Source organism: Heloderma suspectum, chromosome 3 (genome assembly GCF_057233095.1).
Source record: "Heloderma suspectum isolate Gila_16-S chromosome 3, 16-S_ref, whole genome shotgun sequence".
NCBI lineage: Eukaryota > Metazoa > Chordata > Lepidosauria > Squamata > Helodermatidae > Heloderma > Heloderma suspectum.
In genome coordinates, this window is record NC_139460.1 from 179,458,663 (window position 1) to 179,486,034 (window position 27,372).

General features: G+C 44.4%; 1 protein-coding gene across 1 annotated transcript in view; it reads right to left on the reverse strand.

The window, feature by feature from the left end:
• The window catches only part of FRMPD2 (FERM and PDZ domain containing 2), a 240,287-nt gene that overhangs the window by 79,136 nt on the left and 133,779 nt on the right, over nucleotides 1-27,372 (reverse strand). Inside the window, exons 27-29 of the mRNA XM_084845567.1 lie at nucleotides 25,616-25,830; nucleotides 20,560-20,658; nucleotides 8,514-8,857 (exon numbers count right to left, since the gene is read on the reverse strand). Coding sequence (XP_084701693.1) covers nucleotides 8,514-8,857; nucleotides 20,560-20,658; nucleotides 25,616-25,830 — 658 coding nt within the window. The remainder of the gene's footprint in view (nucleotides 1-8,513; nucleotides 8,858-20,559; nucleotides 20,659-25,615; nucleotides 25,831-27,372) is intronic.

Consider the following 27,372-nt stretch of genomic DNA (forward strand, 5'->3'; position numbering starts at 1 on the left):
GGTGACATCCTAAATCACAAACATTTTTGAATACACAGGGATTTAAACATAGATTGTTAAGAGCTAAGCACTCAAAGCCCTGGGCCTGGACAGACAAATCTGTCAGTTTTGGTTTCTCCCATGTTCAATTTTTTAAAATCTCAAGTTCTTTCCAACCTGTTTATGAAAATATTTGTGAATTTAGGTAAGTTCTTATAAAAAACAACAACCCCAAACTAAATTCTCACCCATCTCTAGTTATATAACCACAGCTCCATGAAAAGAAATGGATAGCATTACACTTTAAAACTAGGCCTGAGCCCTCAGAGGTGTGGCCACATGCCAGCAATGGGTGGAGCATACTTGCCGTGGCAGGGCCACCCTCTTTCTCTTTGGTACCTCATTTTCCTCTCTCTGGGCATCTCTACACCAGCCTAAAATCCTGCATTTAAAATGGGGATTTCTGCTTCTGTTTTAAATGCAGGATCACAATGACTCCCTTTTTCACATGCTTCCTTTTGCCTCACCCCCTTCCCCCTCCTTCTTCCCGTATCAGAGTTTCCATTATCTTTCATTGATCTCGCTCCTCTTCTTGCTGCTTTTCCTCTTTTCACGGAGGGAACTCAAGCGGAACACAATGGGGTAATTTGATAGCTCATTATCTGCGATCTATTTAAAAACGGAACAAAGGGCATTTAGTGCAGGAGATGCCTTGAATGATCATGGCATCATGTAAAGAGCCCACAAACATCCGTGAAGGAGCAATCTCCATCGCAGGATAAAAGCTCAGTGTGAAGGAGCCCTCTTTCAGGCATCCCCTTCTCTCTGTCTCTCTGGCCAGGTGAATCTGCTTCTTGGATGAATCTGTCTCCTGAGCCAGTATGAATGTTTAGCCTTTTCTGATTAGTTGAGCAGTGCTTGTTCTATTTTTCTGACTGGCTGAAGCACCAGCTGTTGCTTAAATCCAGTGTGCAATGGACAATCATTTTTACAGTTCAGAAAGCAAGTTATGCATTTTAAAATGTATAGAGAGCTGCTTCTTATGATTCCTTACAAAGGGCTTCCCCTCCCCATCCATCCTCTTTTTTATCTCTTAGGATTTAAGATAAATCAAGCTGATTGCCTTGATTTTTATCTACATTTCAGCCGTTCACCACCATCCTTCAAATTTCTGTTCTGCCCCTTTCACACACACTCATGCACAACTACGGAAGATGTGAGGAGACTGATAACACTGCAATCCTGATGACATATTGCTTACATGAACATGCTTCTTCACAATGCCAAACGGGGAAGGGAATGAACCGGAGGGAATAGCTCCAGTGCACATAAGATTAGGGCAAGGGCAACCTGTGGCCAGGGGCCACTAATTCTCCACCTCTGGAACTCTCACGCTTGAGTGGAGCAGCAGTGAAGTGCTCTGCCTCAAAATTTTGGAGATTTTACTGCTTAGAGATATTCCTTATATTAAGTGGTATATATGTATTATACCCCTCATAAGTAATAATAAATAAAAGTTAAACATAAAAAACTTGTAAGGTTGATAACATGAAATGACTATGATGGGGAGGAATTGTATTGCTTTTCGCCAGTGATACTGGAAGCAATAACTAAGGGGTGCCCATGATATTTGCGCATTCCACACACTACCCACAATTAGGAATTTGGGAGAAATTCTTTTGATGTGCATTTTATTATGAAGCAACCTAATTTGCATTTCCCAAACTAATATGCGAACCTAGAATGCAATTATCCTTCAGTTTTTACACTTTTCTAAATTTTGCTATGCATTTTTCAGATTAAAAATGCATACAAAAATGCCTGCATTAGGAAAAATTGTGTACAAAAATGCATATATTGGGAGAAATGCACACAAAAATGTGTATATTGGGATAAATGTTTTCCAAAATACATATGAATTTTTGTGTGAGATTTTACCAAAAAACTGGTATAGAAATGGGACAGAACAAACATGTGTTTTAAAAGGTGAGAAAGTTGTAGAAACCTAAAGAGACATTTGTCTGTCCCTACATCACAGTAAAAATTGGTGTGTGTATATGAGTGAGAGTGAGTGTGTGTGTGTGTGTGTGAGAGAGAGAGAGAGAGAGAGAGAGAGAGATCGTATTTTCATAATGACAAAATGTTGGTGTTTGAATATTCAGTGTAACTGCCGCTCTCCTTGTAAAATATGCACCAGTTAGTTACGGGCTTTTTCCAGAGCTGATGTTGATATTGTAAAATCTCTACTGTTAATGTCAAATGTCAGTAATCTACTATTGAGATCAAATATTGAAGTAACATATTAAAATTAAATAGCATTGGATGTCAAATACATCACATTAAATATATTTTTTTGGAAATTATTCAGTGAATATTTGACAAATACTCTCATCACAAAACTTTTTGCAGGGGGGATTCTTAGGAACAAATTCATTTTTACGCTAGGCTCGTGCTGCATCTTTTACTACTGCACTACTTGTAGTAAAATTACTTCCAGTGTTTTCCCCACTTTTGTAATATATATTTATTATTACAGGAACATGGTGGTCGGAGTCTACTACTGGCCATCCAATCAAGAAGAAGACGAAGATGAAACTTTTGAAAAGCAAATTGCCAGTATTTCAAGGAGGCACGATGTAGTAGCAATGGGGGACTTCAATTTCCCTGATATTTGTTGGAAGATAAATTCTGCAAAACATGGCCCCTCCAAGAAATTCCTGACTTGTGTTGCTGATAACTTCTTCCTATAGAAAGTGGAGGAAGGAACTAGAGGATCGTCTATCCTTGACTTGATCCTAACCAAAAGAGATGACTTGGTGGATAAAGTAGCAGTTATGGGAACTCTGGGGGAAAGTGACCATGTTATACTTGAGTTCTTGGTTCTAAAGAAAGCAAAAGCTAAGTGTAGCCAAACACGTGCCCTGGATTTTAGGAAGGCCAGTTTTCATAAACTCAGAACAATGATCAGTAAGGTCCCATGGCAAGCGACTCCAGTGAAAAGAGGAGTCCAAGATGGGTAGGAGTTTTTAAAAAAGGAAATTCTCAAGGCACGATAACAAACAATTCCAACAAGAAAAAAAGTGGAAAACAACAGAAGAAGCCAATGTGGCTTCACAAAAAGCTTAGAGATGACCTGAAAACAAAAAGCACACACATAGGAAGTGGAAGGAAGGCCAACCTACAAAGGAAGAGTACAGGAAGGTAGCACAGGGATGCAGGGATGAAATCAGAAAGGCTAAAGCTGAGAACGAGCTGAGGTTAGCGAGGGATGCTAAAAGCAACAAAAAGGCTTTCTTCACATATGTGCATAGTAAAAGACTGAGGAAAGAAATGGTTGTTGAGCTATCAGATAAGGATGGCAAAATGATAACAGATGACAAAGAAAAGGCAGAAGTGCCCAATTCCTACTTTGGCTCAGTCTTCTCCTGAAAGAGGGTCTATGAGCCCCAAGGCAAAGGCAAAGTACAGGCTGAAGGAGCAGGATTGCAGCTTGAGATTGATAGGCATATGGTCAAGAACACCTAATTACTTTGAATGAGTTCAAATCTCCAGGGCCAGATGAACTGCATCCTAGAGTCATAAAGGAACTGGCAGAAGAGCTCTCAGAACCACTGTCTATTATCTTTGATAAATCATGGAGGATGGGGGAAGTGCCAGATGACTGGAGGAGGGCTAATGTTGTCCCTATCTTCAAAAAGGAAGAACCTTGAACTACAGACCAGTCGGTCGGACATCCATCCCTGGGAAAATTCTGGAGCAGATTATAAAGCAATCCATCTGGAAGCACCTTGAAAACAATGCAGTGATTACTCAAGACCAACATGGATTTGTCAAAAACAAATCCTGCCAGACTAACCTGATCTCATTTTTTGATCAGATAACCTCCCTTGTGTACTGTGGGAATGCTGTGGACACAATATACCTCAACTTCAGCAAAGCTTTCAACAAAGTGCCCCATGATATCTTGATTAGCAAACTAGCTAAAAGTGGGCTAGATGAAATAACTATCAGGTGGATCCACAGCTGGCTACAGGATCAGACTCAAAGAGTGCTCATGGGATCTTCTCAAACTGGGGAGAGGTAACAAGCAGGGTACCACAGGGCTCAGTCTTGGGCCCAGTGCTCTTCAACATTTGTATTAATGACTTGGAGGAGGATGTGCAGGGAATGCTGATCAAATTTGCAGATGACACAAAATTGGGCGGGATAGCTAACACTCTGGAAGACAGAAACAAAATTCAAAGTGATCTTGATAGGCTGGAATGCTGGGCAGGAAATAACAGAATAAAATTGAATAGGGATAAATGCCAAGTTCTGCACCTAGGAAAAAGAAACCAAATGCACAGTTCCAAATGGGGATACTTGGCTCAATAATACTGCAAGCGAGAAGGATCTTGGAATTGTTGTAGATCACAAGCTGAATAGGAGCCAATGATGTGATGTGGCTGCAAAAAAGGCAAGTGCTATTTGGGGTTGCATGAATAGAAGTATAGCTTCCAAATCACGTGAAATGCTAGTTCCCCTTTACTCAGCACTGGTTAGGCCTCGTCTGGAGTACTGTATCCAGTTCTGGGCACCACACTTGAAGAAGGATGCAGACAAACTGGAGAGGGTTCAGAGGAGGGCAATGAAGATGATGAGGGGACTGGAAACAAAGCCCTATGAGGAGAGACTGAAAAAAAATGGGCATGTTTAGCCTTCTGAAGAGAAGACTGAAGAGAGATATGATAGCGCTCTTCAAGAACCTGAAAGGTTGTCACAGAGAAGAAGGCCAGGATCTCTTCTTGATCATCTCAGAGTGCATGACACAAAATAATGGGCTCAAGTTACAGGAAGCCAGATTCCGGCTGAACATCAGGAAAAACCTCCTGACTGTTAGAGCAATATGACAATGGACCCAGTTACCTAGGGAGGTAGTGGGCTCTCCCACCCTGGATGCATTCAAGATGAAGCTGGACAGCCATCTGTCAGGGATGCCTTGACTTGGATTCCTGCACTGAGCAGAGGTTGGTCTCGGTGGTCTTGTAGGCTCCTTCCAACCCTATTATTCTATGATTTGCTTAAAGCAAATTAAAATAAAATAGGCATACATCTGGACATATGTTTGCATTGTATATTACATTTTAGGTACATTGGAAAACCTGAAAAATACATTTGTTTTGGATATTCTCTGTTGATGGCCATAAAAATAATAGCAGTGTTGCAACGACAGACATTACTTGGAAGAAAATTGGTTACATTTTCTCATCAGTTCAAGATGAACTAATCTGATGTATAAAGATGATCCTACCCAGCTGCTACCCAGTGACTGGGGCCTTCACCACACTAGGCTTGTTTTCCCTGAATTTACTGGGGCTTTTGTTTTTGGATTCTTTGTGGGATTAACATCAGCTCCTTTACATGAGCAGACATGTGCTTTAATTCAGGGAGTTCATCTCTCTGCAAGTTCTATATTTTTCATTATACAGCCACTAGATGGTGCTGCTGTACAGCAGAACTGCGTAATTACACACTGCCAGTATAGCAGATTAACATTCCTTATCGCATTATCTCCAATCTTTTTAAACCTGGATTAAACGTGAGAAAGTGCAGGAGACACCCTGGAGGTTGATGATATCCTATAAAGGGCCTGCAAACTTCTGCGAGTGTGCAATAAAAGCCCCATGTAGAAATGCTCTGGGTATGTGGGAGTGCATTTGCAGGCACCAATGGCTAGCCAAATCCACTAGCAGCCAAGGGGGCAAGCATCAGTTGGCAACTTAAGCTGTACCCTCACCCCAGTTCAACTCAGAAGCAGCTTGGCAGCAGAGAGCAACACTGTGAGGTGCTAGAAGAATCCTCCTGTGAGTTGACCCATGCCTGTTTGTTGCTTACATCAGTAGCTGTCAGGATGGGTTAAACAGTGGGAGCTGGGGGCCTCCTCTGCAGCAGGAGAACTGGGAGTAGTAATGGTGCTAATGACTTGGGGTGTGGTGCTTACATTTCCCAGCAGCATGGTGACTGATGATATTGCCAGTAATGAAAAAAGTCAAAGCAAGTTTTGAAAACAAGACACCCATTGCACAAATTTTAAGAGGCACCAAGAAAAAGTACATCTTGGCAGTGTGGGGGTAGGGAACATATTGAGCGGAAATGAATTGCTTAATTATTTGTATTATAGTGCCTTTCCCTTCTTAAAGGTACTCACAGGGGTTTACATAGGAGTTAGACCCAGCGTGAGGAACCTCAGGTCTGTGGGCCAAATCCGGCCCTCCAGGGCTCCCAATCCAGTTCTCCGGAGTTCCCCAGAGGGCCATGCCCCCTTCCCTTGGCTTCCTGCCCCCCCGATCACCACTTGTTTTGTGGTTACAGTTTTTCATGCCTCTCCTAAAATTTAGTTACAGGCAGCAAGAGCTTTAAGCTAAAACATGCTGGTATGTTTTGCCCGCACCCACCACTGGCATCCAGCCCCCCAAAGTTTCTCTGGAATTGAATTCATCCCTCAGGGCTGGAAGAGGTTACACATTCCTGAGTTAGACACTTGAGCTCATGAAGCTTAGCCCACACCTATTATCTGCTGTAAAGTGATGTTAGGAGGATGCCATTTGAAGCAAAGTAGTGTGCTGGAAGAGGGTTTTTAACCCTTCCATTTGCCATTTCTTTTTAACTGCAGCATCATTCCAGACAAATGTTTTATCCCCACCAGGCATCTCAAGTTCCAAAACAACAGGTAGGTCCTGCAGCATGCCTGCTCATGGAAATCTTAATGTGACGGAAAATGAATATTTTTCTTGCATACCTCCCAACCCATGCAATCCCAACCAAGCATCTCAGATTCCAAAGCAATGCCAAATGTCTTGCAGCATTCTTGCTGATTGCAATCTCAATGTAGTGGTGAATGAAGTTTTTCCTCATTTGTCATGGTGTACTTTCAAATCCAGAACAAGAAACTTGAACTCTCATGTAATTAAATCTGTAGTGCCACAGAAACCCAGCACAAGGATGGTCAGGGTTCCTAGAATGGTGTCCCTCTCACTATTGAACCCATCTTGCCAGCTAGTGATGTAAGCAACGAATAGGCATGGGTCAACTCATGGGAGGATTCATCTAGCAATACTGCGTTCACACAAGATGACAAGCCACAGCACAGGTTGTCGTTAAACCACGGGTTGTCACTGAATTGTAGGTTGTTGTGTTGTATGAACCCAGCCACGCTAACAAATCATGGTTTGTTAACCACAAATAACCCACAAAGAGAACCCATGGTTTGTTGTTGGGTTGTAAATTGTGGCTGCCAATGGGAGCTTGTTTTCTAAACCTAAGTGGAGAGAGAGAGTGGCCCAGTTCATATGCAACAATATCCATGGTTCTTCCTCTGCAGATGCTCATGATCTTGGATGCTAGAGTTTTATTTTATGATGGTGCTGGTTTTGGCCCTTAAAGCCCTAAATGGTTTGGGACCACATTATCTGAAGCACCGCCTGCACCCATGTGAGCTTATCCAAGCATTAAGATCAGCATCAGAGGCCCTACTCTCTGGACCACCAGCAGCAGCCATTTGGCTGGCAGGTATAAGGGATAGGGCTTTCTCAGTGGTGGCCCCACACCTGTGGAACTCCCTTCCCAGGGAGGTACGCATGACCTCATCACTGCTGGCTCTTAAAAAAAACCCTCTGAAGATAGATTTATTCCAGTCTGCATCTGGTGCTTAAAAAAATTCACTGCTGCTGCTGCTGTGTGTGTGTGTGTGTTGTAATTTGTATGTTCATGATTTTGTAATATTATAAGCCACCTTGAAAGGGAAGTGTGCCCTGAAAGGCATATTAGAAATCTTTAAAATAAATACATAAATAATAAATAGGCAGTGGCTGGGACTCGGGATGCTTGAGGAATTCTGTCTTCGTGAATTCTGATATAAACTGACCTTATCCGAACCTCTGGACTAACTTTTGGCTCAGAATGTTTGGCAATTGATTGGATTTTGCATTTCTCTGAATTTTGTGCATAGTTCTCAGCACAAAAAAAGTATTAAAGTGTGTTTTAAAATGTATATTTTGAGAGAAAATACATTCAGAAATATGTATTTAAATACATATTTAAATGTGCATTTGTGTGGATTTTAAAAAATATCCGATTAATGCAGAAATGGGACAGAACAGACTTATGAGTGAACACAGGTAAAAGTGACACGGACTGAAATTAGACTGATTCATCCACCCCTAGCTGGGACTCCCTTGACGGTGCTTTTATTGCCTTTGCCTGTCCCAAAGTGGAGGAAGCAGAGAAAGTTCGGTACAGTGCCACTGCAATTCCACTGCACTTGCATAAGTGGGAGTTTTCCCATTCGTCTCTATGGAGCATCAAAAGGAATTGGGATATTATTTTCTTCAGTTTTTAAAAGTTATTTAGTAAGGCTGTCTTGGTATATGTACCTATTCTGTAAATGTTGATCTGGCCATTTGTTTATTGCTGCTGCATACCTTCTCCACATCATGTACCTTGCAATTAGAATCCCACTGGGTCAGCATAAGACATAGTCATTCCATGGATCTTACCTCTGAGCTCTTTCTAATTCACAGGGTGAGTAGCACCCTTGCCTCAGTTCTTCTTCTAGGGAAAGGAAGGTCTCAGATGTGATGGCTTTCTGCCGGACTTTCCAGAGGTGCTTGTATGAGCACAGATCTGGGGAAGGAGTTTTGCTTTGAGGCTTAGCTGAATGGCTCCCTGCATTTTGCTCCCCACAAAGGCATTGTTCTACTTCAGTCGGCTTCCTGTCATGGACTGCTCTCAGGGAGGCTGGCACTAAGGAAGGATTTGCATCATCATTGATTGTGTGATCCAAACTACATCTTCGCTCCAGGGATGTTACAAGTTCTTTAACTGGTGAAGGCAGTGGAGTCTATCAAAATAGAAAGGTAGATATGAAGCATATCAGTAGTTCTTAGCAGTTGTTAGGACAGCTGTGGTACATGGAAGAGTTCTAAACCATTGGTGGTGTGGAATAATGCCATATACACAAGCAAATGCCTCTGCAATTAACCCCTGTAGGGGATACATATACAAGCTAGTGCTTCTGTGCCATTTGGCATTAAAGCCACCCTGGAAGCACAAAGAGGCCAATATAGAAACAAACAATCAAACAGTGGAAGTTGTTCATATATATGTGGCTTGTAGTAAGCATAATTAGGGACAAGAACATTATATCAACAGTGGGAGACAATTTTGTGCTCAAAATGGCCATTGCTTCTCTGGAAAAAAAAGAAGTTTTAATCCTGTCTTGTGAAGTCTGAACACATCAGAATAACATAGTCCAAGCAGCCAGTCATCACAATGCAAAAACTTCTAGGCATATCTATACTGAAGCCTCTTTTATTTGTTAGACACTGCTGTGTCAGTAATTTTTTGAAACTTAGTTGCTGCTCTAGGGCCACAAATAAATGAATGCAGTGCAGTATTTGCTGTGTTGATCAGGGGTAGTATTCAGTGCTGCTTCTGCGCGGGTGGCCCAAGGCATGTTGGCAGCAGTGTACGTGGGGCCCCTCCCACCGGCAGCATGATGTAGCGCTTCCGGCGGGAAGGGCCGCAACAAGCAAAAATGCTCATTTCCGGAAGGGGCAGGTTGTGCTTGTGCCCCTTCAGGAAATGAGCATTTCCACTCATTGTGGCACTTCCCCCTGGAAGCGCTACATCGCGGCTGCCAGTGGGAGGGGCCATGCACACGCCGCCACCAGCATGGCTTGGCCGCCCGTGCAAGGGTGACAATGGATACCATGTGGCCAAGTGCTACACACCAATGCAGAGTGTAGAAGGACTTTGAAAGGTCACGTTTTCTATCATTTGTGTTTATAGTCCAAGCACATGCCACAACCCACAGTAAAGGGTTCCAATTGTAGGATAAATGGGAGGGGGTGTACTGCCGTTTCAAGTTGATGGGGGGGGCACTATCTGTTTGCACACCTTGACAAATGTGCAGGAATGCAGGTTGAAAAATACATTTTGTGTATTCACACTGTGCAGTGAAAAATAACCTCAAAAAACAACAACAAATCATGAAATTCCTGTCCACCAAAATCATTGTGAGGCAGGAAATGGGAAGAAGAGAAAGATGAGGTCAGGCTGGTGGGGAGAAGGTAGAGAGGTCATGGTGCTATTTCTGGCTTTTGCTTTTTAAGTCCAGTAACTATACGTTGTTCAGGTTGGTGTAAAAATAAATTGTGTGGCTATTCACAACTCTGCAACTATGTAGGTGTACAATGGAAAATACCCCCCCCACACACACACACACACAGATTTCTTGCCCACAAATCCCATCAAAATCCTTGGGAGGAAAGATCAGGGAATGGCAGCAGGAGGAGAACGAAGTAGGGGTGGGAAAGAAGGTGGAGGGGAATGTTCTGCAGCTTTAAAACCACGCCTAGTGGTATTGGAGGCTTCCTGTTCTACCCCATGGCTTTTAAGCTGTGGGGTGCCACAGGGTTCTATTCTATCCCCCATGCTGTTCAACATCCATATGAAGTCATTGGGTGAGGTCATTAGGAGTTTTGGGGTAGGGTGTCACCAGTACGTTGATGATGCTCAGCTCTATTTCTCCTTGTTGTCAGAGTCAGTTGAGAGGGTGACGGTGCTGGACCAGTGCCTGGAGGCACCTATCATCTAGCACATCTATAATGGGCTGGATGAGGGCCAATAAACTGAAGCTAAATCCTGACAAGACGGAAGCTCTGTAGATTGGTGGCTGCTGAGTCCAGGAATTGGATAAGCGACCTGTCCTGGATGGGGTTGCACTCCCCCTGAAGGAGCAGGTGCATAGCTTGGGAGTACTCCTAGTACTCCATGCCTGTCACTGGAGCCCCAGGTGGATTCCGGGGCCCAGAGTACTTGAGGCCAGCTTCAGGTGATCCTCCAGCTACGCCCTTTCCTGGACCGGGATAACCTAGCCACAGTAGTACATGTGCTGGTACCTTCCTGATTAGACTACTGCAATGCACTTTACGTGGGGCTGCCCTTGAAGACGACTCGGAAGTTGCAGCTAGTGCAAAATGCAGCAGCTAGACTGCTGACCAGAACAGCTCATAAAGATCATACAACACCAGTTTTAAAGGAATTGCACTGGCTACCAATACGCTTCTGGTCAGAATTCAAGGTTCTGGTGATGACATTTAAAGCCCTAAGCAGCTTGTGACCTCAATATTTGAGGGAGCGCCTCTCCCTATATATGCCTGCCCGAGAACTGAGATCTGTTGGAGGGGCCCTCCTCTGCATCCCACCAGTACGAGACATACACTATGGTGGGATGTGGGAGAGAGCCTTCTCTGCTGTGGCACCCCAGTTGTGGAATGCCCTCCCCTTAGAGGCCTGATTGGCGCAGACATTGGTCTTGTTTCGGCGCCAAGTAAAAACATGGGTTTTTACCAAAGCCTTTGAGGGCTAAATACATTCCCTAGAACACTGTTTTAACCGTTTTATTGTTTTAGATTTTAACTGGTTTTAGCTTGTTTAATAGTTTAATATGTTTTTAGGTGTTTATTTATTGTTTTATACTGTTTAATTGATTTCATCTGTATGCTGCCCTGAGATCTTAATGAAATGGGGTGGAATAGAAATGTTATAAATAAATAAATAAATAAATAAATAAATAAATAAAGTAAGTTATAAGTCTAAAGTTAAAAGTCTACTGCTACATTGGAACACACATGACTTTGTAGCACAAGGAAGCCCCAAGCACTGAAAAACTCTTCATATTGCGGGGGGGGGGGGATAGGGGTGTACGAAACCCACTTACCATTCCAGTCCAGGTGTCTGTAGGGGGGGGAGGCGATCCGTCCCTCCCCCTGGAATCCTCCCTGGCCGGCTCCACTCCGCAGCGATTCCGTGGAGCCGCCGCCCGGGCCCATCCGCAGCCGGACTTCCGTCTGCTGCTGGGCTGCGACTGCAAATGGCATCCTGCGTAGGGGACGCCTTTTGCATCCCTGCTCTTTTCGGTGGTAGTCTACATAAATATTTACGTACCCTATCACGGCAAAGAGCAGGAACGCAAATGGCGTAGCGGACGCCATTTGCGTCCGCAGTCCGGGGCAGCAAATGGACAGCAGCAGTGGACAGACCCGGACCAGCCGGCAGCAAGTAGGGTCCATCTGGGGAGGATTTTGGGGGGTGGGAGGGGGCGAGTAGTCTGTTCTGCCACGGACTCCGGGGGACCGGATTCTAAAGAATCCGGATGCATTGGAGTCCGTGGAGGATTTCTCTGCTATCCCTAGTGGGGGAGCACACAGAATATTGAGGAAGAAATAGCATCAGGTTAGTGGGTTGGGGAGTGTGTCATGTACCCCACACATGAGCCAGACATGACAGTGCGCTAGTGTAGATTGCCCCCTGGAAAGCCCACTGAAGCAGAGAGGCTGTACATAATTCCAGCACTTTTTCAGAGCAAGAGCATTGATGTCATCTGCTAGAGCTCTGGCACTGGTTGAATTGGTTGAGGAGGCAAGATGAGGCAGCGGTGTGAGCCATCAAACACTAGATGTTTTATCTTGAACAACTTTTAGAAGCAATACAGATACCAATATTATTGCCCCTCTTTTTCAGAAAGCAAGACCATCAATAGTAAATGCCCTCCAATTCTCTTGGTTGGTTCTCTTGTAATATTCCCAATGAGTCTCCCATCACAACGGCATCCATTCATTCCCTCCCTCCCACTTCATAGAATCATAGAATAGTAGGGTTGGAAGGGGCCTACAAGGCCATCGAGTCCAACCCCCTGCTCAATGCAGGAATCCAAGTCAAACCATCCCTGACAGATGGCTGTCCAGCCTCCTCTTGAATGCCTCCAGTGTGGGAGAGCCCACTACCTCCCTGGGTAATTGGTTCTGTTGTCGTATTGCTCTAACAGTCAGGACATTTTTCCTGATGTTCAGCCAGAATCTGGCTTCCTGTAACTTCAGCCCACTATTCCATATCCTGCACCCTGGGATAATCAAGAAGAGATCCTGGCTTTCCTGTCTGTGACAACCTTTCAAGTACTTGAAGAGCACTATCGTATCTCCCCTCAGTCTTCTCTACTCAAGCTAAACATGCCCAGTTCTTTCAGTCTCTCTTCATAGGGCTTTGTTTCCAGTCCCCTGATCATCTTTGTTGCCCTCCTCTGAACCCTCTCCAGTTTGTCTGCATCCTTCTTAAAATGTGGTGCCAAGAACTGGACACAGTACTCCAGATGAGGCCTAACCAGTGCTGAGTAGAGGGGAACTAGCACTTCCCAGGATTTGGAAGCTATACTTCTATTAATGCAGCCCAAGATAGCCTTTGCCTTTTTTGCAGCCACATCACATTGTTGGCTCATATTTAGCTTGTGATCAACAACAATTCCAAGATCCTTCTCGCTTGTAGTGTTGTTGAGCCACGTATCCCTCATCTTGTAACTGTGCATTTGGCTTCTTTTTCCTAGGTGCAGAACTTGGTATTTATCCCTATTCAATTTAATTCTGTTGTTTTCAGCCCAGCGCTCCAGTCTATCAAGATCACTTTGAATTTTGTTTCTGTCTTGCAAAGTATTAGCTATCTCGCCCAGTTTTGGGTAATCTGCAAATCTGATCAGCATTCCCTGCACCTCCTCCTCCAAGTAGGGATGGCGGAGAATTCTGCCATGGATTTCAGTGAGGCCGAATGCACTGGCATTCGCCCCCCCGAAATTCATGGTGGAACGGCCTCCCACTCCCCACCACGCTGCAGAATCCCCCCGGAACGAAACTTACCTAGGGCGGCGGCGGCAGTGGCTCGTCTTTCGGCCAGCTGCTGCGGACGCCATTTGCATCCTGCCAAGCTGCCGTGATAGGCTACATAAGTATTTACATAGCCTATAACAGCAAAGAGCAGGGACGCAAACGGCGGCCGCTACGCCGTTTGTGCTGCTGCTCTCTCCGTGATAGGCTACGTAAGTATTTACACAGCCTATCACGTTAAAGGCAGACATGCAAATGGCGGCCACTCCGCCATTTGCATAGCTGCCTTTACCGTGTTAGGCTACGTAAATACTTACGTAGCCTATCATGGAGAGAGCAGTGGCGCAAACAGCATAGCGGCCGCTGTTTGCGCCCCTGCTCTTTGCCGTGATAGGCTACGTAAATACTTACATAGCCTATCACGGCAGCCTGGCAGGACACAAATGGCGGCCACTACGGCGGCCGCCATTTGCGTCCGCAGCAGCTGGCTGTGGCCGGAACTCGGGCTGTGGATGGCCCTGGCCGGCAGCTCCGTGGAGCCGCCGCAGAGCAGAGCTGGCCCAGGGAGGATTCCCGGGGGAGGGACGGAGCACCTCCTTCCCAACCGCGAATCCAAGCTGCGAAAAGGTAGATGACTTTCGTACATCCCTACCTCCAAGTCATTAATACAAATGTTGAAGAGCACTGGGCCCAGGACTGAGCCCTGCGGTACCCCGCTCGTTACCTCTCCCCAGTTTGAGAAGATCCCATTGATAAGCACTCTTTGAGTCCAGTTCTGTAGCCAACTGTGGATCCACCGGATTGTTGTTTCATCTAGCCCACATTGAGCTAGTTTGCTCATCAGGATATTATGTCTACAGCATTCCCACAGTCCACAAGGGAAGTAACTTGATCAAAAAATGAGTTCAGGTTAGTCTGGCAGGATTTGTTCTTGACAAATCCATGTTGGCTTCGAGTAATCACTGCATTGTTTTCAAGGTGCTTCCAGATGGATTGCTTTATCATCTGCTCCAGAATTTTCCCAGGGATGGATGTCAGACTGACTGGTCTGTAGTTCCCAGGTTCCTCCTTTTTACCCTTTTTGAAGATAGGGACAACATTAGCCCTCCTCCAGTCATCTGGCACTTCACCCATCCTCCATGATTTCTCAAAGAGAATAGACAGTGGTTCTGAGAGTTCTTCTGCCAGTTCCTTTATTACTCTAGGATGCAGTTCATCTGGCCCTGGAGATTAGAACTCATTCATAGTCATTAGGTATTCCTTGACCATATGCCTATTGAGCTCAAGCTACAATCCTGCCCCTTCAGCCTGTACTTCACCTTTGCCAGGGGGGAGGGGTCATAGACCCTCTTTTGGGAGAAGACTGAGCCAAAGTAGGAATTGAGCACCTCTGCCTTTTCTTTGTCATCTGTTATCATTTTGCCATCCTCATTTAATAGCTGAACCACCATTTCTTTCCTCTGCCTTTTACTATGCATGTAGCTGAAGAAAGCCTTTTTGTTGCTTTTAGCATCCCTCACTAACCTCAGCTCGTTCTCAGCTTTAGCCTTCCTGATGCCATCCCTGCTCTTCCTTTGTTGCTTGGCCTTCTTTCCACTTCCTATATGTGTCCTTTTTTTGTTTTCTGGTCATCTCTAAGCTTTTTGTGAAGCTACATTGGTGTCTTCTGTTGTCTTCCACCTTTTCTTCTTGTTGGAATTGTTTGTAATTGTGCTTTTAGAATTTCCTTTTTTAAAAACTCCCACCCATCTTGGACTCCTTTTCTCGTTAGAGTCGCTTGCCATGGGACCTTACTGATAATTGTTCTGAGTTTATTAAAATCAGCTTTCCTAAAATCCAGGGTACGCATTTGACTACACTCGGCTTTTGCTTCCCTTAGAACCAAGAACTCAAGTATAACATGGTCGCTTTCCCCCAGAGTTCCTGTAACTGCTACTTCATCCACTAAGTCATCTCTGTAGGTTAGGATCAAGTCAAGGATAGCCAATCCTCTAGTTCCTTCCTCTACTTTCTGTAGGAGGAGGTTATCTGCCACACAAGTCAGGAATTCCTTGGAGAGACCATGTTTTGCAGAATTTGTCTCCCAACAAATATCGGGGAAATTGAAGTCCCTCATTACTACTACATCATGCTTCCTTGAAACACTGGCTATTTGCTTTTCAAAAGTTTCATCCTCGTCTTCTTGATTGGGTGGCCGGTAGTAGACTCCGACCACCAGGTTCCTTTTATTCTTTGCTCCATTTATTTTGATCCAGATGCTCTTGATGGGGCTACCAAGCTCATCCTCCTGTATTTCTGTGCAGAGATATGTATTTTTCACATACAGTGCAACCCCACCTCCCTTTCTGTTCCTCCTGTTCTTTTTAAACAAGTTATATCCTTCAATTGCTGTATTCCAGTCATGAGAGTCATCCCACCAAGTCTCAGTTATACCTACAGTCAGGGCCAGAAATACTGGAACAAGGATAACTGTTTCGGCAGTTGGCCTCTATACACCACCACATTGAAGTTGAAAGAAAACACACCCAGATAGGAGCGAAGTCAGGACTTTCTGCTGTAATTCAAGGGGTGTGACAAATTGGGGCACTAACCATTCAGGAAGTACAGCCAGTGGCATACACACACACCTATCGTTGGTGGCTCATAAGTAATGGAACAAACCAACATCATTTCAAACTTAAGGATCACCTTTAGTACCTGGATGAAAATCCTTTGCAGTAGATGTTGACTGTAGATGTTGACAATGACATGCCTGCCTCCTCAAGACCGTTCTTGACCTGTTAATTCCTTCTTTTTCAGGATGTTCCAAACCGTTGTATTGGCCACTCCCACTGTTTTTGCTATCTGTCTGATGGGTTTATGTTGTTTCCTCAGCCTAATGATGGCCTCCTTCACTCGCATGGGCACCACTTTGGACCTCATGTTGGGAGTTCCAGTGAACAGCTACCAAATGCAAATGTAACACTCAGAACCACCTCCAGGCCTTTTATCGGCTTGATTGGTCATGGGGTACCCAGGAAACAGGCCACACCTGGCCATGCAGCTGCTTGTCAGCCATTCGTTCCATTACTTATGAGCCACCAACGATAGGGGTGTGTGTATGCCACTGGCTGTACTTCCTGAATGGTTAGTGTCTCACTTTTGTCAAACCCCTTGAATTACAGCTGAAAGTCCTGACTTCGCTCCCATCTGGGTGTGTTTCCTTTCAACTTCAATGTGGTGGTGTACAGAGGTCAACTGCCAAAACAGTTATCCTTGTTCCAATATTTCTGGCCCTGACTGTATTAAGTCATAATTTCCCTCTAATTAATTAGAGCTGTTCTGTCTGTTGCAGTGCATGAGCCTTCGTCCATTGTTACCCCCAACTTTACATCTCCCTTCCCCATAGGATTCAGTTTAAAGCCCTCTTTATGAAGTTCTTCATGCTGTGGCCAAACACATTCTTCCCAGCCTTTGTGAGGTGCAGCCCATCCCTTGCCAACAGTCCATCTTCCAGGAAGTATAGCCCGTGGTCCCAGAATCCAAATCTCTCACACCGGCACCACCTTCATAGCCAGTCATTCACCTGGAGTATTTTTCTTTCCCTTTCTATCCCTCTTCTAACTACTGGAAGGATGGATGAGAAAACTATCTGGGCCCCAAAGTTCTTGAGTATCCTGCCCAAAGCTTCAAAGTCTGACGTGATTTCTTCATAGCTCCACTTGGCGGTATCATTTGTTCCTATATGGATGAGAAGAAAGGGATACCTGTCAGTGGGCTTTATGAGTGCAGGCAACCTTACAGTCACGTCTCTAATCCGTCCTCCTGAGAGACAACATATCTGGCAAGTCCATGGGTCTTGGCAACATATTTGGGTCTCGATCCCATGCAGCAAGGAGACTCCCACTACTACTCCTCTTCTCTTCTTGTTGTTGTAGGCCTTGGTTTCATCACCTCTACTTGACTGACCTTCAGCCTCTTGCTCGCTGTCATGCAGGTTCCCCTGTAATTCTTCCTCTTCAGGCTGTCCTCCAGTCTCATCCTCAAGTACCTGGAATCGGTTCCACAGCTCCACTGCTTCCGCTGGTGCAGAGTGGCGTCTAGTTCTTCTGCTTCTAACTGTCACCCTTTTCCAAGGAGTATCCTCCACTGCATTTTTCCTCACCTCAGCATTTCCCACTTCTGCCTCAGCTTGCTGTTGCTCTTCAAGCTTCTGGTCTTCACTTTGCTGCTGTAGTTCCTCCATTCTGTCCAAGAACTCTTCATGTTCTCTTATTCCCCAGAGGGTTGACAGTCGCCACTCCAGTCCTCTTACTTTTTCTTCCAGCAGTGTGATCAACTTGCACTTGTTGCAGGTGTTGGCCATGTTGTTCTCAGGCAAGAAAACAAACATTGCACACAACTTGCAGGTCACCACCACTGAAGAGCCTTGTCCTTCCATAACCTCTTTTCCCTTTTTGTGTCTAGCTTTCTGATTGTTCTAGACTAGCCTGTGCCTGCTCCTCTACTCATTAGAGGTTAAAAGCAGAGTCCCACTGGTGTGGAAGTGTGTGTTGCAAGAAAAATAATTATTTAAAAAATGTTAGGGGCCTCCCCCTTAACCTCCCCTGCCGAACTCCCCTGGCCAACTCCTGTTTGCTCCCCCTGTCTACTTGCTCTGGTCGCTCTCTCTCTGGGAGCTTGCATGCTTCTGTAGTCCCTGGACCAGCTGGAGCAGCTTCCTCTGCTCTGTTCTGCTCAGCTGGGAGGCGGGAAACAGACTGAAGCTTCCTGCCCACAGCTGCTGGGAGTACTCAGGCCACACACACCCAATTCAGTTGGAGCTCTCAGGAGCACCTGGTGAGCTCACAGCCACTCAGAAGGAAAAAGGCCAGTTCCCTGGGCTTCCTACAGCCCACTTACCTCTTTGCCTCTGTCTCCTTTGTCTCTTCTACCACCTGGTGAGCTCACAGCCTCTCAGAAGGAAAAAGGACGTCACTACAGAGAAACAGTCCACCAGGCCAGATTGAAAAGGATGGGGCCCTGGCCCGTGCAATGACACCAGAGGCCACTGATCAAATTGCCTCTGCTGGTAGAGACCACATTGGGCTCAGGAAATATTTCCCATCCTCAGGAAGTAGCTGTGAGTCCGTATAGGAGGTGTTTTAGTTGCAGGCGGGTGAGGGGGGTGGGCTTGCCTTTGCTAAAGGTTCAGTGGTGGCTGCAGTGGCTGGCTAACTGGGCATGGCTGGACTTTCCCCAAGGCAGCAGCAGTAGGGGCTCAGCGGGCTAGATGTTAAATAGGCCCACCGTTGCCTCTGGCTCTTCTGGCTGCTGCTCAAACTATCTCTGTTATGCTGATCAGCTGCTAGAGTGCTGGCTGGCGCTAGCTGAATACAGCGGATCACTCTAATTTCGCATGATCTCTACACAGGCTACTCTTTTTTTCAGACTCAGTTCAAGGTGCTGGTTCTTATCTTTAAAGCCCTAAATGGATTTAGTCTAACCTCATGTGCTCTGCTTCACTCAGTATATGAGGCCTTGCTCTGTTATGTGCCCCTACTAACTAAAGTTAAGTGAATATTCACTAATGCAGGGCCCTTTGAGTTATGCTCTCAAGCTTTTGGTTGGGAGGCTCATCAGGTCCTAACACATTGGTCCTTCAGATGCCAGATGCCCAGATTAAGATCTGGCTGTTTAAGAAGGCCTTTGGGCCTGATTGATCTGCTGTTGATTGTTCTCTTGTGGGCTACTGTTTAGTTTTGCTGCATTGTTTTTTTTCTGATATTGTTTCAGTCTCTGCTGTATTTGTAGGGCATCTCTACAACTGCAATTTATCACACATTCACGACTGGCCACTCATAAGGGTTTGTGGGTCCATTACACAACATTGTAATCCACCAGTGACTTTCCCGCCATTTCCCCCTGCCTATCCCGTCTTATCCCCAAATGGAAAAGAATGCAGCATTTTTTCAATCCACGCAACAAGAGCGCCATGACCTCCCCGTGTATATCTCCCATAGCACAAGGAAACTGCTGTGTGCGTGCGGCTGTGGGGGGTTGTTTTGGTTTGTTGGGGGTGCAGTCATGATGACAATGGCAGTGACGTCGAGGTGGTGGGCGTGTCGGTATACTGACCTGCCAGCTTGCCGCCATGCTGTGACTAAATGCAATGCACTGACTTTTGCTCCCGACTTTGGCTGCTTACTCCACAACGCAGAACAGCCAGCATGCCAGCAGTGCACCAGGAAACCAGTGCCTGCGGGGGCGGGGTTTGGGCAGTTTGGTGGATGTTGCTGTCCACCCGCATTGCGTGTCCATCACAACCAAACCACCAGTAATCTGCGACGGGAGGGAAAGGGGCAGGAACCAAGGAGAAAATTTTGCAATGTCCCAGTGCCTGTAATGCTTTTTGTGAAAAAGTAGCCACCCGTGAAAAGGTAAGGAACGGAATATAACGAGATAGAAACAACTGTGTAAAGGAGCCTGATCTAATCCTGTGATGAAACCGAATGGAGAAAGCCCTGGTACTGATGCAGATTTCTGCCCTCCTGTGATGAACCCCGTAATGTGTAATTTTGAACTGAATGCTGAGTGTTGCTACAGTTGTATTGGTATTATTTTATATTTCTTATTGCTTCCGCAGGAGCTGGAACTCTTTGTTATCAGGATTCTAGCTCCCACCTAGGCATCCTCTGCTCAAATATCCATGCTCATCACATGGGCACTGGAGGAGCCAGGGAAGTCACACAATGTTGGGGGCAGAGCAGGGCCAGCAGTGTGGACCCACTGCCTCTTTCAATATGTGGATCCCCTTCAGGTGTAGAGCACATGAAGGGGGCTAGAGTCGCTTGCAATTCCAAATAGCCATATGAGAGGGCCCAGTTGTGCAGAAGCCAATTTGGCTCTAAAGAGCATCTGTGCTTACCAGTTCACTCTGGTCTATTTCAGGCAGGATGCCTTTTGGCGGTCTGCAAAGGCGGAGTGTCACATCCGGAGGAGCCCCTCTCAGCAAGTGCAGGACTTCCTAGCAAGCGAGGAAGCTACTGTTAGCTTTGCAGTTTATTTTTTAAAGACTTTTTATTGTATTTATTTATTTGAAGTATTTTTTATGCCACTGCTCAGCCAAAAAGGCTCCCAAAGCATTTTAATACAATCAATTAAACAAGACTTTTCTGTGGTGGCCCCCACTCTGTGGAACTCCCTCCCTAGGGAACTCCATCATGCCCCCTCTTTAATGAGCTTCTGTCGTGCATTAAAAACGTGGTTGTTCAGGCAGGCATTTGGGGTGGGTTAGGGTATTTAAAAAAAAAAATTATGGTAGAATTTTATTGTTTTAAATTGTTTTATGGTATGTTGTACATCGCCCAGAGTGGCTGGGTGACCAGCCAGATGGGCGATTAATAAATTTAATAATAAATAAATAAAATAAATAAAGACAGTCCCCACCCATAGGTTTATAATCTAAAAAGGCATGACACAAAAGAAAAAAGGAATGGGGAAGGAAATGGGGAGAAATGTATTCTTTTAGCAGGCTGGTGGAATGGCCCTGCTCTCCCTCTCATCTGCCTCAGCTCAGCCAGAATAGCTGCTGCTGGTAACAGTTGAGGCAGGGAGGCCCTTCAGTTAAAAATAAGCATATAATGGCAATTCATTATATTATACAATATGCAAGAAAAAAATCTTATTTAAATATCCTCATAATAAATTCCCATATAAGAGTAAACTTGAAGATAAGAAGATAAGAATACATTAAATATATGCCATATTTATTAACATAAGTCTTTAAACACGAATGTAGAGATAAATGGTATTTCACACTGGAACATATCAAATTCTCTTTACAATCATCAATAAAAGTTTTCCACTTTTCTCTATTTTCTTTGGTCAATTTAGCCATCACTGCTATGTCCCACATTTTATCATATCAGTCTTTCACAGAGGGAAGTTTATGATATCACCAGTTCTTCGTATCCTAGTGGCAGCAAACATATAAGGCATTAATTCCTTGTGCTCTTGAACTACTGAGCCCTTAATAAAGTTCAAAAGAAAAAAAATACTGGGTCCAAAGGAATATTATAACCTAAAATATTTCCTAAAATAAGTTTGGTTCTTCTTATCCAGTATTTTTGAGCTAAGGAACATTTCCACCATACATAAAATAATCTTTTGTTTTGTCTTTACACTTCTAACAAATAGGGGAATAATTTTTATTTATTTTGTTTATAAAACCTGGTGTTAAATGCAATCTTGTCATAATTTTATAATAATTTTCTCTCATGTTCAAAGAGAAATTATGACTTCTTTTCCAAATATTTTCCAAATTTCTTTTGGGATACTTGCCTCACAATGCTTCCTTTTTTTTCTTTTTCTTTTTATACAAATTCATAACCTTTAAAAAATATGTTTCCTGAAGTCATATTATATTAGCCTTCTTTTTAATTTAGAAAATATATTCTTCCTTTTCATTAAATCACTAATACCTCAAATATTTACTGAAAATACTTTATTGAATCCATGTGTCCTTTATTGTTTTTCTGCTCCTTCATTATCCTTATCCCTTTTTGCTGAATCACTTATTATTTTTGTACTTTATTGTAGGTTAGTCTTCACAACCGTGCCTGTTTGTATTTCAGGTGAAATCCACTGGTTGGTGGGAAATTTGGTGTAATAATTTCTGGTGGAATAGCTGTGTTAGTCTGTTACAGCATAAATAACAGAATCTCAAGGCACCTTAGAGACAAATAAAGTTAGCTTCTGCCATCATAATAAATGTGTTAATTTTTAACATGCCACAACAAGGCTCTATGGGGGGGGGGGGGTTGCGCGGGGGGGATAATGAGAATCTCAGCATTATTTTTTTAAAAGGACGTTTTTACCCTTGACAGTTGAAGGGGAAACGGTAGAAATATCTGGGGAAATGTCCAGAAGGGGGTGGGGTGGTAAAGGTGACAAGCAGTCTTCGTTAGTGCAGTGCCATATGTTTGTGAAGTTGCCATTTCAGGGGTACAAAAATGTTGTGGAAAACCCACTACATTTCACTCTTTCACAAATGTTTGTGTGCCTGCCCTGATCTGTTGCTGGGGGTGGGGGATACATTCCTGTTGCCCAGACAACTGGACTGACACGTCCTGTCTTGCATGTTTCAGTTTATTTTTGAGTCTGTGGTGATGTATGCCTGTTCGGACCTGGCTGGGTTACCCACCAATGTTTCTCAAACCCAATTGGTATAGGTCCTGAAGCTAAACAGGACCAAATTAACAGACGGTAGCGGTAGTAGCAGGCTTCCATCCCCTCCATGTTTAAAACTAAAGTTTAAACTCATGTTTCCTCACTCCCAGCATGCCCTGGAATGGAGCATGCGTAGGGTGAGAAACATGGGGTCTGGAGCTCTTGTTCTGGCTATCCCAGCTTCAGATTTCAATGTGTGTGTGTGTGTGTGGGGGAACCCTGCTGCTTCCACCACCCTCACAAGCCATGGTTTTTATAAGGTTAAAAGAAAAAGGGGACTTCTCAATGCTAAACACTCCACCCCGTACACACACACACACACACACACACCCCTTCTGAAAATGGACAAACCAGTTCAAGACCTCCTTACTCTCACAAAATAAGCAAAATGCATCCCACAAATTCACCATTTGCACATGGGGGATTGAATTAGGGGAGAAGGCATTTGTCTCAGCACCCATTTGGCTGCATCTCTGGATACTCATTCCCTTCTATGTTATTCTTCAGCTAGTCAACTAAGTTCATGTTGATTAGGTGGCATCAGTCCAGTTGCCATGACAACATGGATAGATTTCCTATTTTTTCCAACACTTCTTGCAAACCAGTTCCACTGCATTTTGCAAGGGATGCAAAAAAAACACCAAAAATTATTTTGATGTTGTGTTAAAAAAATTCATGAAATGAAAAGTGCCCTTCTTTCCGCTTGAATTCAAATGGCGGAAGGCTCCCAATGAGTCTGATCGAACACAGGTAAGAGCTCATTATCAAGCCTACTCTGTGATAGTGACAATGTCAACAAACAAACACACTCTTCTCAATCACCACAGTGTGCTTGCAGTGTCATCCAGTAAAGCTCTTGTGGATGTTTGGGGCATTCCTTAACTTGGCCCACCAGGAGATGGAAGAGCCCCCAGAGGCTTGCTGTGATATGTTTTCAAGCACTTCAACGATAACACACTATTCATATTCTCTGTGGCTTAGATGCCATTGTTGGGACAGATCGCTCTGTGGAGGTACCCAGAGCTCTATCAGGTCCTGCTTTATTGGATACACTTCAGTTGCTGTGGCCTGAAGATATGGATAGAGTTCTTGGGCAAATGTGGCCTACCAGCTGCATGCTTGACTCTTGCTACATCTGTCTCGTAACACTGAGTAAAGAAGGATTAACCAGCAGAGTCAGGAAGGTAGTAAATGCTTCCTTGAAAAAGACAAGAGAACCCAGCTGCTGTAAAGGAGGCTGTTGTATAGCTTCTCCTGGAAAAAGCCCTCTGAAGACCTGGAAGATTTAATTTCTATTATCCAGTTACAAATATTACCTTCCTGAGCAAGGTGCTCAAGCAGGCAGTTGCTGTCCATCTTCAGGAACTCCTGAATGAGACTGATTATCTAGATTATTGTTTCAATTACATTTCAGACCTTGTGTTGGCATACCAGGTGACCGATGCCAGGAGAGGGACATGGGGGGGTACGACCCTATTATCTCAGTGGCTTTCAAAAGAATCAACCATCATATCCTTCTGGATGGACTATCTAGATTAGGGGCATTGTATTATGGTAGTTTCATCCCTACCTGGACAGCCAATTCCAGACATTTGTGCTGAAGGGTGACTTCCTGAAACCTTGGTATTTATAGTATGGAGTCCCACAGGATTGTATTTCATCCCCCATTCTTTTTCACATCTACATGAAACTACTGAATGAGGTCATCTCGGTTTTGAAGTTGGGTGTCATCAATATGCTGCTGAAACCCACTTCTATTTCTCCTATGGATTGGATTCAGGTGAGGCAGTGGACGTGCCTAACTGGTGGTGTCTAAGCTCAATTGAAGTGACACTCATAAAAGTGACACTCAGTGATACTTAGTCTAAAGAAGATAGAGGTGCTATTGAGTATGGTGGCTTGTCCATACTGAAAAGTAGTGTTCAACCTGTTCTTGATGGAGTAACACTTCCCCTGAAGGACAAGATTCACAGCTTGAGGGTACTCATTGATCCAGCTTTGTCACTGGAGGCCCAAGTTGCCTTTCTTGCACAGAGTGCTTCCCAAAAGTGGAGCTGTAACTCCTTCTGGACAGAGACAGCCTGACCACAGTGATTCATACTTTGGTAACCTCTATGTTAGAATACTGCAATACATTGTATGTGGGGCTGCCTTTGAAAACTGTCCAGAAATGCTATTAGTCCCAAACAGAGATTATAGGCTGCTAACTATGACCATGTGCTAGAATCACATCTTGAGGGTATTTAAACAGCTGCACTGGCTTCCAGACCATTTCCAGTTCAAGTACTGGTGCTTCCCTTCAAAATCCTGTATGTCTTGAGTCCCGGGTACCTGTCCCCCGGTATCAGCATGCCCACATGTTAAGGCCTTCCTCCGGATGCCCTGCTCTGAGGTGAGGCAGGGAGCGACATAACAAACAGCTTTCTCAGTGGTAGTACCCCAGTTGTGGAATGCAGTGTGCCTGGGACCTACTTTGTTGACCTTTTGGTGCCAGGAGAAAACCTCTGTTTTCCCAGCCTTTTGATAATTTTACTCCCCCTGGAACTGGTTTTATGCTATTTTTATTTTAATCAGTAGTTTTAATATTATTTTACTTTTTATGGATTGCATTTTACTGATATTTGTAAGCTGCCCTAAGAAAAAATCTTTTGAAGGGTGGGGTATAAATACTGTAATAAAAATACCTAAAAATAAACAAACAAATCTTCTTTAGCATGTTACAAGAAAGAGCCCATCCACCACCACTTTTGTACCTGATGCAGTAGTCCTTGAACAGATTTCCCATTCACAGCTAAAATAATGTCTCCAACTTCAATCTCTCCATTTTCTTCAGCTGGCTGCCCAGGAAATAGTCTCTTGATTCTTACAATGTTGTTTCCAAAATGTTTGCAGGTGTCCCTTTCCATCTGCAGAAAGCTGAAGCCCAGGCCCCCAGAGTTCTTTCTCAGTGTCACTTCAAATGTGCTATCTGTTCGGGGGCGGGGGGTAAAAATAAAACAGCTTTCATTATCCCATCTGCCCCATGAAGTGCAGATGAACTGAGTTTTTTTCTTAAACACATGCAGCAGATTTACATGATCTCCTCCCATACCAGAGTCAGCCCTCTGCATCTTTTTGTATGAGAGAGAAAAAAAGGGCACACTTGCACATAACTCTGAATCCTAGCTTAACATCACACAAATGAGCAGAATTAGGCTGCAGCAAATCTTGGCTTGTGTGCTCCCCTCTCCTCCTCCTATGTGGGACAATTAATTCTTTTTTAATTCACCACAGTTTGCCATGTTGTCCAGACCTGGAGTAGCGGTTAACACTAACTATTGTTAGTTTCAACAAGCCAGCTTCAAAACCACAGTTCATAATTATTATTTATTAAAATACATCTATAACTGCTTATTATATTAAAATCCCTAAGCAGTTCACGTTAAAATACAACATAACAATATAACAGCCCAGATAAAATAATAAATAAGTAAAACATTTTAAAAAAACAGATTACAATACTAGTAAAGTCCCTCACAGGTCAGGGAACGTCTGTGTTTTCAAGAGGCATTTAAAACTTGCCACCATTTCTACCTCTCGAACCACATATGGGAGAGTGTTCCAAAGGGTGGGTGCCACCACTGAGAAGGCCTACCTAGTGACATTCCATTTGCCACAGAATAACCAGTAAGGCCTCCTCAGAAAATCTCAGGGGTGAACTGGATATACGTAAGGGAAGATGGTCCACTTAGTATCCTGGTCCCGAGTTATTCTGGGCTTTGTATGCCAGCAACAAAACTTTGAACATGTCTCAGTAGCTAATAGGCAGCCAGTGCAGTTCTTTTAATCCAGATGTAATATAGGTGGTTATGCTATATCTGAGCATCCTAGCTACTGCATTCTGCGCTACCTGCAAGTGCAAGGACACCCCTACATAGAGCACATTACAGTAGTCTAATTATGAGGTTACCAGTGCATGGATCACAGATGCTAGGCTATCCCTGTCCAGGAATGGACATAGCTGCCATACCAGCCAAAGCTGGTAACAGGCGCTCTAAGCCAATGAAGTCACATGGGCCTCTAGTGACAATCATGGATCCAGGAGCACCCCCAGACTACATACTTGTTCCTTCAGAAAGAGTGCAACCCCATCCAGAACAGGCAAAGGACCCAGTTCCTGGACTTGGGAGCTACCTACCCATAGTGTCTCTGTCTTGTCAGGATTCAGCTTCAATTTGTTAGTCCTCATCCAGGCCATAAATGCATCCAGTTCAGAGGTGCCTGGCATCTCCTGATTCAGATGTTACAGAGAAATAGAACTGAGTGTCATCAGCCTACTGATGACACCTTGCCCCAAATCTCCTAATGGCCGTTCCCAATGACTTCATATAAACGTTAAATAACATTGGGGACAGAATACTGCCCCGTGGCACCCCTCAGCTCAACTTCCAGGGAGCCAAGGCAAAAGACACCCAATGTTATTCTCTGGAGCTGACCCTGTAAGTAAGAGCTGAACCGCTGTAAAATTCAT